The sequence below is a fragment of the Cyanistes caeruleus genome, chromosome 19, assembly GCF_971803275.1.
Source record: "Cyanistes caeruleus chromosome 19, bCyaCae1.hap1.1, whole genome shotgun sequence".
Lineage (NCBI taxonomy): Eukaryota > Metazoa > Chordata > Aves > Passeriformes > Paridae > Cyanistes > Cyanistes caeruleus.
Window position 1 is genome coordinate 799,796 of NC_141719.1, and position 15,024 is coordinate 814,819.

At 57.4% G+C, this 15,024-nt stretch overlaps 1 protein-coding gene across 12 annotated transcripts in view; it reads right to left on the bottom strand.

The window, feature by feature from the left end:
• Positions 1-15,024, bottom strand: part of PIK3R6 (phosphoinositide-3-kinase regulatory subunit 6) — a 28,412-nt gene that overhangs the window by 6,922 nt on the left and 6,466 nt on the right. For 5 of the 12 annotated variants that reach the window (XR_015277942.1, XM_086857062.1, XM_086857061.1 and 2 more), the window contains 13 exons: positions 12,308-12,404; positions 10,927-11,139; positions 9,928-10,019; positions 8,007-8,075; positions 7,419-7,551; positions 6,445-6,514; positions 5,885-6,068; positions 5,092-5,239; positions 4,086-4,172; positions 3,068-3,512; positions 2,428-2,521; positions 1,548-1,664; positions 937-1,047 (listed from right to left, as the gene is read on the bottom strand). Coding sequence is in view for 11 of the 12 variants with exons in the window: in XM_086857062.1 (XP_086713188.1) it covers positions 937-1,047; positions 1,548-1,664; positions 2,428-2,521; positions 3,068-3,512; positions 4,086-4,172; positions 5,092-5,239; positions 5,885-6,068; positions 6,445-6,514; positions 7,419-7,551; positions 8,007-8,075; positions 9,928-10,019; positions 10,927-11,139; positions 12,308-12,320 (1,776 nt within the window). In the remaining variant the exon portion in view is untranslated. The remainder of the gene's footprint in view (positions 1-936; positions 1,048-1,547; positions 1,665-2,427; positions 2,522-3,067; positions 3,513-4,085; positions 4,173-5,091; positions 5,240-5,884; positions 6,069-6,444; positions 6,515-7,418; positions 7,552-8,006; positions 8,076-9,927; positions 10,020-10,926; positions 11,140-12,307; positions 12,405-15,024) is intronic. The other 7 variants (XM_086857068.1, XM_086857070.1, XM_086857064.1 and 4 more) reach the window with 3 other exon arrangements.

The window sequence follows — 15,024 nt, forward strand, 5'->3', positions numbered from 1 at the left end:
GTGTTGGCAGCCTCAGCAGCCTCGGCCTGGCTGGAAGGAGGGCAGCTCAGGGGCCTCTATCTGAAAACGACATCTGGAGCCAGCTCCTCTTCCCCTGCCTGAATCACGTACGCTCTCACTGCCCAGTTTCACCCTGGAGGAGATATGACTGCAAGACAATTTCACCAGAAAACCAAAATGCCCAGCCACAAACCAAGGCCCAGGTGCTCCAAGAACTGACAGGCCATGGGTTATGAGTGAAGTCCTGGGGATGCTCCACCAGGAATTAACAAAGCTCTTTGCAAGCCTCGTGCCAGTTTGCTCATGCTGGGGCTCCTTGGGTGCTGGAATAGGTGCCACAGTGGCTGTGAGCAGATTAAAAGTGCATCAGTGCGTCAGCCTGAGCTTTGGAGGGGGTGCCAGGGCTGCCAGAGCTGCCAGAGGAGCAGGGAGGGGAGGGTTAATATTGTGTGCCTGAACTTCGCCGTTCTTTGCTCTCCTATCAAGTGCCAGGCCTTGCTCTGATACCATTTCAGAGCAAAGCTGGCAGGAAATAAATCAAATGGTGCTGCAGGAAACCCTGCAAAGCCCCTGCAGGTAAAGGGAGGTTTGGGCAAAGCTGCTCAGCAAAGCCCTGTTGGCTCCCAGCAACTAAATCAGGAGGAGGTACCAGGGCTCCTGAGCACCCTGAACCCAGCAGAGCAAGAAGTCTGTGACCCTGTGGGGGATTTCAAAGCTCCCTTGCTGAGCTGAGATCCTGAAATGGCCTCACCAGGATCATTGGCTCCAGCTGAGCTGAGCTCCAGGGTCAGCGGCTGTGGGAATGGGCAGGGAGGACTGGGCTGGGGGGAACGGGAATCTCTGCCACAAGCCCCCCAACCCCCTGGCTCTGCACAGCTCTGCCAGCACTTGTGGGGCCACTGAAGGCCCGGGGACTGTTCCAGCTGTGCCACCCACCTTGACAGAGTGAACCTGGAAGCAGACGGGCTGGGTGCCCATGCGTGCGTAGTAGGCGATGACATCGGTGAGGAACAGGTCGGTCACCAGGGCCCTGCTCGGCGATGATGGCTGGGGGGCAAATCGCAGGCTGGGTCAGCCCCTGCCACTTCTCAGAAACCCCACCATAAAGCCTCAAACCTTCCTGGACTCAGAGTGAGGGATGAGCTGTCCTCTGGCCTTGCCACTCACACAGAGTGGGAACTGCGCCCCCCTCTCGGCCCTTTTTGTGAAGGCTGTCAGTGGAGGCTCAAACTGCCAGGAAATGAGAGCTGGGGGATTTCAGCAAAAGTTTTCTTTCTTGAAATCTGCAATTTCCTGTCCCCTGGTCAGAAAACCCATCACAGCAAATGGCTCTTGTGGGCTGGGACAGTGTCAGATACCAGCACCTCCTGGCAGGGCCCTGGCGAGGGTTTGCAGGGGGAAATCTCTGGGGATGGAGAGCCCTGCAGGGCCCTGGGGAAGGTTTGCAGGGGAAAATCTCTGTCTGGGGATGGAGAGCCCTGCAGGGCACAGACCCCCTCCTCAGGTGCTGCAGGTGTTTTTGGGAAAGGGGAAGGCTTTCCTCATACCATGCTGGCCAGCTTGGGGATCATGTGGCACAGAGTGTTGATGTTGCTCTCGTACCAGGGGTCAGCCCTGCCCAGGTACCCGGCCACTTCACACAGCCCCTCAGGGCCAGCAGCATCCTGCAGGGGAAACACAGCTCACAGTCACTCCAACCTGAGGATTGTTTGCTTTTCCTGGGCTTGTATTGAGCAAAACATGAAAAGAAGGTCCTGGAGAACCCCTCCCAGCCACTTCCAGCCCTAAATCCAGCTCCTGTGGGACTTGGTTCACACTTCTAGGAAGCTTCCTGCAGCCAAGGAGGAATCGGAGTTCATCATATCAGGAGCCATAAGGAGCTAGAGAGACCTGTGACATTCCCCCATCCCTGTCCTTTCCCTGCTCCCTCCAGAGAAGCTGGCAAAATCATTTAGCAGAAGCTCCAGCACAAAACTTCTGTGAGGAATGAAAAAAAGGAATACTGATCTTTTAACAGCCTGTTTGTCAGGGGTCACAGCCAGCTCTGGGCCAGCTGAAAATATCCTAAATGCAATTGCTCATTTACCTCCGTCTCGAGCTGTCAGAGGGGAAGGGATGTGACTGACATAAACCACGAGTAGAGACTCACAGACCTAAAACCAGGGCCATGGCCAAGGGGGCAAAGTCCTCAATGAGCAGCAACTGCTTCCCCTCAAGATTTGGGAAGTAGGAAAATCATCAGTCCTTGGCTAAACTTCACGGATCATCCTCTGCTGAGGCCTGGAAGCAGGACTGAAGGACCGAAGGAGCTGACACCCCAAAATGAGCCCAGCAGCTCCATGTTGGCTGGGACCAGGCAGGAATGGGCAGGAATTCCTGGATCCCCCTGCTCCTCCCCAAAAAAACCATCCCCTGCCCGGCCCTCACCGCAGCAGCCGAGGAGTGTCCTGGCAGCACAGGGATGTGGTAGAACTGCAGGTTCAGCCTGCGAGTCAGGAACACTCGCCGGGCTTCCCGTTTCCTGAAATGAAAAATGAGATGTGCCAAAGGGAAAGGGGCAGAACACATCTCCTGGGCAAGGCTGGCCAGTGCCAGGACACTGTGGCTGCTCTGACATGTGCCCCCCTCACTGCCTCCTTTCCCAGGACATGCTCTGGCTTCCCCAGGCAAGCCGGGGGAGGTGATGGGGAGCCTCAGAGAGGTTTTTGTCAAGGCCTGGTGTCCCTGTGCACCCAGCTCTGCTCCCCAGGCTGCCCACACTGTCACCCACCCCCAAGCCTGGGGAACAGCTTCTCTGTAGAATGTTTCCCTTTGGCATGGGAAAACGCCTTGCCTCATTTAACTGAGCCCAGGGACAGAGTGGAGGACTCACTGTGTGCATCACTTGAGCCAGGAGAGCAGCCAGTGGCAGTTGAGTGCATTTGGGAGCCAAACCCCCAGGACCCAGCCTGCCCCAGATACCACCGAGCCCAACCCCGTCCCCAGCCACCCTGGCTGCTCCAACAACCTGCAGGGCAAAGCAGCCACGCAGTCCTGCTGCCCGCAGAGCACAGGTGGCCCCAGGTACCTGAGGGAGTGGAAGGCCTGTGCCAGGCGGCCCAGGATGCGATCGTCTCCCAGCAGCATCACACGGGCGGTGTGCCGCCTCTGGAGCGGGGCCAAGGGCTGCGGGGCCGTTCCTGACCTCCTGGGCTGCTTCCCGGGGGGCTTCCCTGCAGGGACAGCGCTGCCAGCCTGCAGCAAGGACACGCTGTCCAGCGGGGACAGCTTTTTCTTGATGCCGCCCTTCCTGTGGAGCCGGGAGGGCTCCGTGTCCGCCGCGCTGGGCTCGTCCTGCGCGGGCAGGTCCCGCTCGATGCCGCTGTCGGTGGACAGCACCGAGAAGCGGCTCTGCTCGCAGCAGCCACAGCCCGCAAGGATGTCCTGCATGTCCGTGGGATCCAGCTCCTGGCCCAGGCAGTCGGGCTCACAGCTCTGCGACAGCGGACGGAGGAACAGCACCAGCTCCTTCCCTGCGGGCACGGAGCGGCTGCAGCAGGGAGAGCCAGCAGCGCCAGGCTCAGCCCCGTCCTGCTGCAGCTTCACCCCTCCCAGCGAAACCGCAGAGCTGAGATCTCTGCCAGCGGCTCCAAGAGCAGGCAGCCCCATTTCCCATGCAGAGAGTTCAGTACCGCTCCAATACCAGAATCCCAGAATCCCGGACTGGTTTGGGTTGGAAGGGAAGATCATCTCGTTCCCTTCTCTGCCGTGGGCAGGGATGCCTTCCACCAGACCAGTCTGCTCAGAGCTCCATCCAGCCTGGCCTTGGGCACTGCCAGGGATCCAGGGGCAGCCACAACAAAGTCAGATACTCTGGGCATATCCTGCTGCAGCCCCAGCTCCTTCACCCCTTGACACCCCAAAGCCCCTGGCCTAGCCCCAGCAGCCCTCAGGGCTAGAGCAGTTAGCACAAATCTCCATGAGTTTGGCCTTGGGACAATGGTTCTAAAACTCCCTACCGAAGGTCAGGGCTAAGTGACCCCTCTGGGACACTGACCCTCGGGCTCAGACCATCCCCCAGCTCCCCCCAGGCCCAGGCCACTCACAGAGCTGCTCATCTTCTGTCCACAGGTGGAAGCTGATATTGGGGTTGGGCAGAGGAGTCCCCTGCAGCCCTTCCTGGGGAGCATTCCCTGGGAAAACAAGGATGCTTGGAGCACATGGGAGCATTTCCCCACACAGGACCACGAACCCCCGGGGCTGACGCCAGCTGAGGCAGCCCTGGGGCTCTCCCACCCCAGTGCTCCCGGCCAGATGTGAGCCTGTGAGGCCTCTGCTCTCATAAATTGAGTCATCACAAAGTGTCTACCCCATTGGTGGGAGGGAGAAATGAAAAGGGGGAAACAGGGGCACGGGCAAAAGTGAAGGACCTCGCTTGGCAGCCAGCAGAGGGATTGCAGAATAAACATTCTTCCAATGCACGTGGTGATCTGAACCCTCTGACCCCACCAGCACTGGCTCTTTTAACTCGTGAGAGCTCTGTGGCAATAGTGGGACAATTTAACACTCACCATCCCCTAAAAAGTGATGGTCCTCTACCCCCTCACCACCCACAAAAGGTGATGGTCCCACACCCCTCCCGGCACCACCGGCTGCTCTTCCCAAAATCCTGCACTGGGACACTGTCCTGCCTTCTGGAGGAGGTTGGGACACAGGGAGTAGCCAGGAGAGGAACCATGACCCTGACCATTTGCCTCTGGTTCCCCCAGATCTCTGTGAGGAGATGAGAAGGGTTGAGATTTTGTTGTAGTTTGTGTAGCCCCAGTGGCACCAGGCTGGAACAGAGCATGGTAGGGATGGCAGGAGGTGGCAGTGCCATCATCCAGCACATCAGAGAAGGGTTTGGGCAGGAAGGGACCTTAAAGCCCTGAATCAGCAGCAGGAATTTCCACTGTCCCTCTCCTCAGTCACAAATCTGCCTTCCAGGGCTGGTCCTCCGTGCTAGCCATGGGGTCACACAGAGAGCCTGCTCCAGCTGCTACAGGGGATGGCAAGGACACAGTGGGGACACAAGGGTTCCCTGTCCCAGTGCAATGTCTGGCTGGGGCTCACCTGCAGGCAAGGAGCCCAGGAGGCCATGGTAGATCCTCTCCAGCTGCGCCATGTGCTGGCCCCGGTGGGAGCCCCCCTCACTGGCTGCGCCCTCCACAGCCGCCACCACCTGCTGGAACCAGTGCTCCACGTCCCCTGGGGCCAAGGCCTGGTGGGAGAGGGGCTGTGAGCACCTGGAATCACGTAGGGTCACGACAGGGGCAGAAAGAGCAAATGAGTCCTACAAAAATTGTTTCTTAGGCACACACAAAGGTCCTGTTGTGCCCAGGAGAGATGCTGTCTGTGCCGGCTGCTTAAAACTCCTTTTCTGGCAGCTTTGCAGCTGATGGGCACCGTGTGGGCACCCTCAGCAGTGCTGGCACTTGGGGTGACTCTTGGGAGATGGGGACACCAGGCACATGAACTGTCCTTGGGGTGGAAATTGCCAAGAGCCCCTGCAAAGTTTCTGAGCCAGCCATTTGTGTTCCTGTGGCCCCACAGCTCCTCCCAGAAGGTTCTGGAGAAAACTGATTGGAACCTTTCCTCTGAGAGGTTCCTGCAGTGCCCAGGAGCCCTCAGAGGAGATAACAGAGGCTCTGTTTCAGCTCTTCTGGGCAAAACCAACACTCAGACTAAAGGTTCCAAACTCTGGCTCTGCTGTAGCCACTGCTTTCCGTTCAAAGGAAAACTCATTTCCATTTGAGTTCAACCCCAGCCCAGCTCTGTAGACCAGCATTGAGGAGCTGGGGGGTTTCCCAAGATGTCCAGCCAGAGCAGGACCATTGGAAAGGCTCCAGAGGAGCTGCTGCATTACCTGGAGTCGGGCCCTGAGGCCGTGGATGTTGCAGGTGTCACCCAGGGCTGCCTGCAGGGCGTGGGTGACCACAAAGCTCATGCAGCCCTGGGGGCTTTGGGACACTTGGGCTGCCTCAGTGTCGGTGACCAGCGCGTTGCAGATGGCTTCAGGCAGCAGCTCTGGGTCAGCAAAGATGAAAATCCTGGGGGGGCAGCAGGGTGCAGAAAGAGGGAGATGCAGACTCACATCACCCACACCAGGGCTGGCAGAGCAGCTCATGTCTCACTTTTGCCATTGCTGCTGTTGATATGCCCATTCTCTACCCTGTTTCCCCCCACAGGGGCAACTCCCTGCCTCCCAAAATAAATTGGGACACAGGAGGAATGTGCCCTCCCGACACAAAGTGTCACTGAAATGTAAAGGATGTGGATGTCACCCACTTGTGTCCCCCAAGACCACATGGTTTAGGCCCAGGTGGTCTGTTCCAACCAAGACTAATTCCAAGTGTTGGAAAAGGACAGGTTTCCCTAAAAGACCACAAAATGAAAGCACCAACCCCTCCAGAGAGGAGCACTCACTTCTCCTGGTAAGGGAATGGGGCGCTCCACAGGCTCTGCTCGGAAATGACCATTCTTTGATACAAGGTTCCTGGGAAGGGCACAAACACATGGAGTGAGAGCAGCAGGAATAACACAGCTCTTGGGGCAGGTGTAGAGGCTGAGGTGACTCTGCCATGTTGGGGAACACCCACTGAGATGAGGTTAAACAGCCAAGAATTGGGCCAGAGCTAAAAACAGCCAAGGACAAAGGCCAGGCTCCAGAAAAAGAAACCTCCTTCTATTCTGGGATGATTTCCTGTGTTTCCCTTCCTTTGTTTAGGGCATTATGAGCTTGAGAGTGGAGTTGGAGGCAGGAGGAAGAGCTCTGTCCCCAGGGCCACATGGGGACTATATTTGGGGCATCTGAGAAGCATCAGGTATCTCTGGATCAGGAGAGAGGCACTTCCCCCTCCCCCTGCCCAGGGGTGAGGATCCATCCACCTGCCCTGGCTCAGGGACAATCCTGTGCATCCTGTGCTGCTCGGAGAGGAGCCCTGCTGGAGATCCCTTCTCTCCACCCTGAAGCACTCCTGTACCAAGAATCAGGGGAGATAGAGGTACCCCTTCGAGCTGCAGCCAAAGCAGTGCCAGGGCGGAGTGGTTGGGGTGGGCTGAGACTCCCCAGAACGGCACCAAAATTCCCCACCAGGTTTCTCCTGTTTCACCTCCCCCTCACAGGGTGTCTGCACCTTACTCTTCTCTAAAGGACTGCTTTGAAAGGCTCCTATTAAAGAAAACTAACTAGAAGAACTTGAATGAGAATGGACAAAAAGAACACAGGGGAAAAAGGAAGCAGATGTCCTTGGGTTTGCTTCCCTGCAAACCCAAGGTGGGTTCTTCCCTGCAGCCAGCACTGACATCTCAATGTCCACAGGGCTGGTTTAGAGCTGATTTTCTGCAGGCCAGCCCTCAAGGACCCCCAGTGCCAGGCTGGGGCAGGGGCACCCCCTTACCTGGGGCTGTCCTCTCCACCTGCAGCCTGCTGGCATAGTCCAGCCCGATGGTGCAGAAGGGCTTGGGCAGGGTCAGCAACCTCTTGCAGAAGTCATAAACCCTGGCACAGAGCTCATCAGGGATGCAGGGAGCCTGCAGGGGGACAGGGAGGTGACAGGCAGTGATCCCTAAATCCCCTCCAACAGTACTCCTCCCTAGGGCTGGGAGGGCACCAAATTCCCTGCACCAAATTCCCTACAGTTTTAAATGCAAAAAACAGAGCAGAATTGGACCCTGCAGTGGTTTGGGAACCTCCAGCAATACCCACTGAAGGCTGGGGACACATTGTTTTTGCCAGGTTGTGGTTTCCTGCACCACCTCCAGAGAAGGGGTCAGGTGGAAGGACCTGGCACAGTGTGTGCCACAGGGACACAGGGAATGCACAGCTGAGCCCACCTGGGACTGAACCAGGGCTCTGCTGGTTCTGAGTGGCTGTTCCAGGTTGTGAGTGGCTCCAGGTGACCTCTCCTGTGGCCTGTGATGTGCCTGGATGCTGCCCCAGGCCAGTGTATGGAAGCACAGCTCACCTGCATGGAGGCACAGCTCACCTGGATCAAGGTGTACATCAGCGTGTGCAGCAGGGGGATGATGTAGTGCCGCAGGTCCCCTCGCTCTGCCTGTGGACAGGGGGCAGGGAAGGCACAGTCAGGTCCTGGCAGGATGCTGGGCTGGGCAGGAGCAGCCCCAGAGTCCCCAAGGTGTGCCAGGTTTTGTCTCTGAGCACGGGAATTCATCCTGGCTCAAGGGTGACCCCTGAGTCAGGGTGGGGTTTGGGATCCCTCCTCAGGCTTTTAGGGTGGGCAGGATGTCCCTGGGGAGGGGCACAGAGGATAGTGGGAGAGGGTGAGCATTAAGGAGCTCCTTTCCACTCCCGTAGGAACACAAAACCTCTGGAAAAAGCCTGGCTTGGGTTTGGTAGGGGTGGGAGCAGAGGGAACAGGGAGGTGTTCCCATCCCTTGTCCCCATCCCTGCCCATGGGAACCCAGGGGATGCTCCAGCCCCTCCTGCAGCCCTGACTGGCTCTAGCAACAGCTTCAGCATAGGGATTCCCCCTGGATAAACTTGGGAAAGAGATTCCCAGCCCAGAGATAATTCTGGCCCCTCTCCTCAGGGCTGCTGAGCTCTGATGGGTCTGAGTTAAACGGAGCTGATGGCAGCAAAGCCTGAGAAAACATCGATCAAAGGAACTCAGGGAACTGCTGAGTTGATACCGGCCCTGGAGGAACTCGGGCATGAAATTGCTAAATTATCATCCCTGCTTGATGCTGATGGCTCAGAGCTGCTGAGAGTGAAAAAAAACACAAGAGCCCCAAGTGAGAGGAATTTCCTGGAAGAGCTTCAGGGAATTATGGAGCAGGAGGACTGACACCCCTCCTGAGCAGGGGAAGAGAAGAGTGACAGAGTGATAACAGCTAGAGGGGAGGACTGGCCTGGCTGCTGCAGAGAAAAGCAGCCCTGAAACCCTCAGGGAGAATCCCTGAATCCACAACCAAGGGTGGCATGGGGCTTCCTGTCTGGATTTGTGAAAGCCACTAAATGAAATCCCTTCCCAAGGCACTGATGGAAGCTGAACTGCCATAACACGAGAGAGATCCTGCAAATAACCCCAGAGCTGCTTCAGAGACTGGAATTGGGATTTGGAGTGGGAGTGGGAGTGGGATAACTGCTGGATCACAGGGGAGACACAGGAGTCCTGGGGGAGGTGACAGGCTCAGCAGGGCTGCTCCAGCCTCCCAGGTCAAAGAAGAAATAGCAAAGATGCAGAGAAAATGGTCCAGGGGGGTTTCTGGACAGGGGACAAGGAGTGGGGGCTCAGCTGTGGGGTGAGGAGAAGTAGGAGGGGAATGATGGCTCTGGGTAAACTGAGGCAGGCTCAGAAGAATGCAGAGGTATTGCTTCTCCACAAGACACATCCCCAACCCACCAACTGGGTCCCACCAGGATGCAGAGGCTGCTGGAGGTTTGTACCAGACCAGAAGGTGATGTGGGAAATCAGTGAAACCAAAACCCATCACAGATTTCCATTGATGGCTCCAGGGCAGGTTGGGTGGGGTGGAAATGAGAGAAGCGGGGGAGGAATTTCCGCTCTATCTGAGCCCACAGAGGGTGGGGTGGGGGAAGTCTGGGCTGTTTGGGAGGGTTTGTAGGGTGAGGGCTGCCTGCCTTGGGCTGCTGTGCAGGGACCAGCCTGGGGGATCCTGGCTCGGCTCAGCTTCTCTAAGAACAAAGCCTGGCCCCTGAGCACCAGCTGGGTGCCATGGGTGCCTGATGTCCCTCGGGGTTTCTCACTCTGTGCTGAGCCCCAGTGCCCAGCTGAGCCCCAAAACCCCTGCTTGGGGTGGAACTGAGCCCATCCCTCTGCCTCCCCCAGCACCCAGCACAGAGGGGCCAGCCCTGCACTCAGGGCACGTCCCTGAGGTGGCTGTCCCCTCTCCAAAGTGCTGTCCCCTGTCTGAGGTGGCACTCACCCTTTCCAACTCCTTCACCAGGATCCTGACCAGGACACAGCTGGTGCTGGGGTTCTGTTCGATTTTCTTGTGCAGGGTCCATCGCAGCATTCCTGAGAAGGGAGAGCCAGGGCAGGGCAGCTCACTGAAGGAGGGATCTGGGTGAGGTTTCACAGGGGACTAAGGGACCTGAGCACTGGAGTGCAAAAATCCCCCCTGGGACGCTGCTCTGCCATCTCTGAGAGCTAAACCAGCCTCCTCTGCCTTCTGCTCTCTCCTCTGACCCTCTGCAAGGGCCAGGCCAGCCCCTCCCTGGGTACAGCATCCGTGTGTTGGATCTAATTCTGGGAAACCCTTGGGAATGGCTCCAAGACCTCCGAGGGCTGGAGAAAAGCAAGGATTTGTTTCCCCACTCCTCTTTATGCCCAGCTGCTTTCCCCACCTGCCCCAAGGAATTTGGGATCCGGCTGCTCCCAGCACTGGACCCTCAGAGCAGGGACCACAAAACCTCTCAGCCCTGAGGATGCCATGGCTCATTCCAGGCAAAATCCAATTTAATTAACTGTAAAATATCCTGTGTGTTCCGAGGAAAAGAATTTTTTCAGAATTCATTTGGTTTCTCCAGGCTGTAAGAGTTTTATCCTCCAAACCCACAACATGGAGGAATCAGCTGGTGCCTCAGGCAGGGACGAGCTGGGCAGGGCAGAGGAACTTTCCCACGGAGAGCCACCAGGAGAATCCAGCTCGGGGCTTGGTGTTTGTGTCACCTTGGGGGCTCTGTGTTGATGTCCCAGCCCAGTGCAGGACCCAGGGTAAGATAGGGTGTGCAGGGGTGACAGAAGGGTGACAGAAGGGTGGCAGAGGCTGCTGGGGCATGGATGCAGCTGATGCAGGATTTGGCACCTCCAGAACAGGGTTAGGAAGGGCAAGTGAGTGAAGCCACCATATCCCCACATGGCTGTGGAGGGGAGTTGGGCGCTGTGGGAGGCAGTGCCCAGCAGGGCAGTGCCAGCCCCTCACCTCGGTCGCTCTGGCAGGAGGGGTGGTGCCCGTCCAGCTCCCGCAGCAGCGCCCGCACTCGCCGCAGGATGTCCGACTCCAGCTCTGCAGGGACACGGGGCCGTGAGCTGGGCCAGGGACAGATGCTCCCCATGGCCCTCGGAGGCCAGAGCACAGAGCTGTGCCCAAGGCCACTGCAGCGGGTCAGGAACGCCACTGGAGAGCCAAGGGCCCCTGCAGGGACATGGCAGAGCAGCTCTGCAGAGCCCAGGCCTGAGCCGTGCAGAACCTTCTTCTCCCCTTGCTCAGTGAAAAAATCTCACATTAAACACAGAAATGAACAAAACTGGAATGAAATGAAGGACCTGGAAGCTGGCACGGGAAAGGAGCCAAAGCCCTTCAGCACTGGGCACTGCCCAGACTGAGCCCCAGCCTCACAGCCAGTGCAGCCAGGGCTGCTGCCCACCCCAGCACATCACCCCCGTGGGGAGCCCAGGCAGGGCTCAGGCTGCAGCATCCCCTCGTGCCCCCACAGGACCTCCACAGCCTTGCCCCGAGCACCCCCTGCTCCCCAGGCAAAGCTCCTGCCTGGCAGCCCCTTGTGTCTGCCATACCCCAGCTGCTTCCTGCTCTCACCAAAAATAACTCGGGCAGCCCCAAAAAGAACTCTGACAGCCTCAGCCCCTGGCTGGGGCACAGCTCAGACTGGGTGGGAGCTCGAGTTTGGGGTGGAAGCTCGAGTTTGGGGTGCTGCTCGATTTCACTCTCCTGTTTACTGGTTTGGCACACAGGAATTATGCTATCGAGGACTATTTGAAATTTCCTGCTCTTTTCCTTTCTGTGTGTTTGTGATCACCTGGGGGGGCTTTTCCTGAGCACTGATATCAGTCCTGTCCTCTCCTCCTGGATCAAAGCAACCCCAGTACTGAGGGTCCCTCACAGGGAGCAGAGCAAAGAGATTGACCCAGCACAAACAAGAGGCACTTTGACCTAAATACAGAAAAAAAACCCCATAAAAATATGAAAATCCCAGCAACAAACAGCAGTGGCTTAGAAATGGAATAAAACCTTTCATCATTGACATCCTGACCCTGGGAGATTAACAGCACCTCTGAAACAGAATGAAAATAAAACATGGTGGAGAAATGGACTGAAATACAATAATAATAATAAATATAAAACTACTTTAAAACTCAAATGTTTTGTTGTATCTGAGTGCCCCACACTCAGCAAAGCTTTTGGCTGCCCCTGAAGTGCTTTGTGCCTCTTATCCCATCTTCCAGCAGCACCTGCCAACACCTTGGAAATCATCCAGGTGTTCAAACAGAGGAACATCGAGGGGTAAGAGGTGGCTGAGGGTTAATTCTTGTCTCTCCCCCCCGGGGGTCTCAGGATCACCCACCTGAGCTCTCCATGGCCACACTGAGGTTGCAGCTCGTGGGGGAAGTGCACAGAACTCCTCACTGCACTCCGGCATGGCCTTGGATCCGGGGGTTTACCTGCAGAAAATGAGGACACCCTTGGCTCAGGTGGGGGCCGAGATCAAGGTCAGAACCCTGGGGGAGCACAAAGTCATCAGGACCCCGTGGGACCCCCATGGGGCAGAGCCTAAAGGTGAACCCAGACTGTGTTTGGGGCAGAAAGCAGCTCAAAGCTGATCCCATTGGGATATTTGGCCCCCAAATCCTCCTGCAACAAGGAGTTCCCCAGGGATGAACAACAGCAGCCTCCCTGAGAAGGACAGGATTGGGATCCTCATCCTCCCAGGATTTAAAAAATGTCCAATTTAAGTCAAAATGAGTCTGAAATACAAAGTTCATCTTGGAACAAAAAGGAGGGGAGAGAGCCTGAATTTCCACGATTAAATTTTTTTTTGTTTAATTTGAAGATTTAGGGCCAAAGTCCACCCACCCAGGTAGTTCCTAAATCTGTAAATCTCCATCACCAAATCCAACAAACTGCAGCAGCAGGAGGAGGAGAAGGGACACGTGTGGGAGAGTTCCTGCCAGGCACCACTCGGGCACCCTGCTCACAGCAGCTCCCAGACACTCGTTAAAGGTTTCCTGCAGCACCCGGAGCCTCCAGACCCCTCCCCAGCCCCGCGTGGGTCCTGCTCTTGCCCTGGGGCTGGAGAAAGGCTCCGGGCTGAGGTACTCCCAGGGATTTCCATCTCCCGCTAGCGGGGAGGGCGCTGTGCCAGTGCCCTGCCCTCCCCTGGCACCGGCGCTGCCCAGCCGGGCTCCAGGCGGCTCCAGGCGTGCCTGGCTGTGAGACAGGAGCGGGATGTGCCCGCTGGAATGGCAGCCTGAGCCACCGCAGAGCACCGAGCCACCCTGCTGCTGTCCCAGCTCACAGACCGGCCCTGAAGCCCCGGCTGCAGAAGGAAGGGGCTGGTGCTCCCGGTCCCTGCCGCGCCCAGGACACCGAGCAGCGTGCCAGGGGAGGAGCTGCCAGCCCCGGAGCTCAAGCTGCTGGCCAAGCACGGCGCTCCCTGGAGCCACGGGGGACCCCCGGCGCTGCCCTCGGGCTCCTCCCGGCTGCGCTGCCGGAGGAAGCGGCGCTAAATGCGGCTGAAGGTGCCGGTGGCTTCCCACATCCGCATCCTCCTGACAGAGCGGGGGCTGCTGGCCCGCCGGAGCTTCCACGTTTAGCAAAGACCAACGTGAGAAACTTCGGCTCTCGGTTCACCTGTCTGCTCCAAAAGGGCTCCTTCCCTTCCCTGGCAGCAAAGGGCGGCTGAGGCTGAGCCCACAGTGCACGTGCTTGCTTCCAGGGCTTGGGTCTCCCCGGAGAATTCAACATGAAGTGACAAGAACTGGTCCCCAGCACGTTCAGAACCCAGCCACGCTGCCCAGGGGAGGACAGGCAGGTGTCATGGGTGAAGAGGATGAAAGGACACGCACGGGAACAGGAAGAGTGGCGTCAGCCAGGGTCCAGTCAGGCTCCAGCCATTGCTTCTCCCTTGGCCAGGACCAGCACAGGAACCCAAACGAGCAGAAATTCCCCAGGTTTCCCTGGGATGTTTTGTGCCTGCTGTGCTCCCCGAGGTGAGGGTCCAGCCCCTCAGCCCTGGCTGTGCCCGGTCCCAGATCCCAGCGGGGCAGGCAGGGATGCTGCCAGCCCAGAGGAAGGGGAACTCTGGACACCAGTGCCAGCCTCTCTGTCTGCCACAGCTCTCCTGAAAGGATCCCTGGCACGAGGAACAGGAATTGTCCCCATTTCTGGGGATGGACCCTGAACTGGTCCCAGCACCTGCTGGACTCAGCCCCTTTCCCTGGGGACCCCTCCCTGCTCCCAGAAGGCTGGGAAGGTTCCCTGATCCACACCAGGAGGGTTCTCTGCTCTCTGTCCCCCTCCTCTCCCTGGATCTCCCTGCAGCAGACACGAGGCACAGCTCATCCCAAACCCAGGTATTTTATTGTCTGCCAGATCAGCAAGACCAGAGCCTTCTCTGCATTCATCCCACTTCTTTGCAGAGCTGCAAATCTTCACTTCCTCTCTGCAATTCTTAAAATACCCATGGCATCAGCTGGATTTTATTCCTTTTGCAGGGAAAAAAAATGAAAAAGGAAGGGCAAGAAGAGAAGTTGCAATTCTTCCTCCAGGTTTCGATAATTCTGAGATTCATAGTGCAAAAAACCCCAAATGACCCCGAAGCCACCTTCCCCAAGAGTTTGGGGCAGTTTTGGGAACACCTGGCTCTATTCTTAAAAATGAAGGACTCAGCAGTGAAAGTGCAGCTCACCCTGGACACTGGCAGACAAACTCACAGGTTAAGGGAATTACAGGGTTAAGGGAAATCCTCCTGTTCCAAACTGCAGGTGCAGGAGACAGCGAGAGCAGGACCTGGCTGAGCACCCCACAAACCCCCCCTGAGCCCCTTCTCTGCCAGGCAGTGGCCGTGGGGGCCCAGGCTGGGGAGAGGCTTGTACCACTGCTCCATCTCAGCCCCGCTAATCCAAGGTGAAGTTCTGTCCCATTTGGGGATCCTCCGGCCTCTGCCTCACTCTCACCTCTCCATCCTCCCACTGCTCATCCCACTGAAGCTCCTTCCTCCTAAGCAGGGATCCCTGTTTGCTCAGGCCCAGGTGTGCACAAGGAAATTGTCACCTCCCTCCA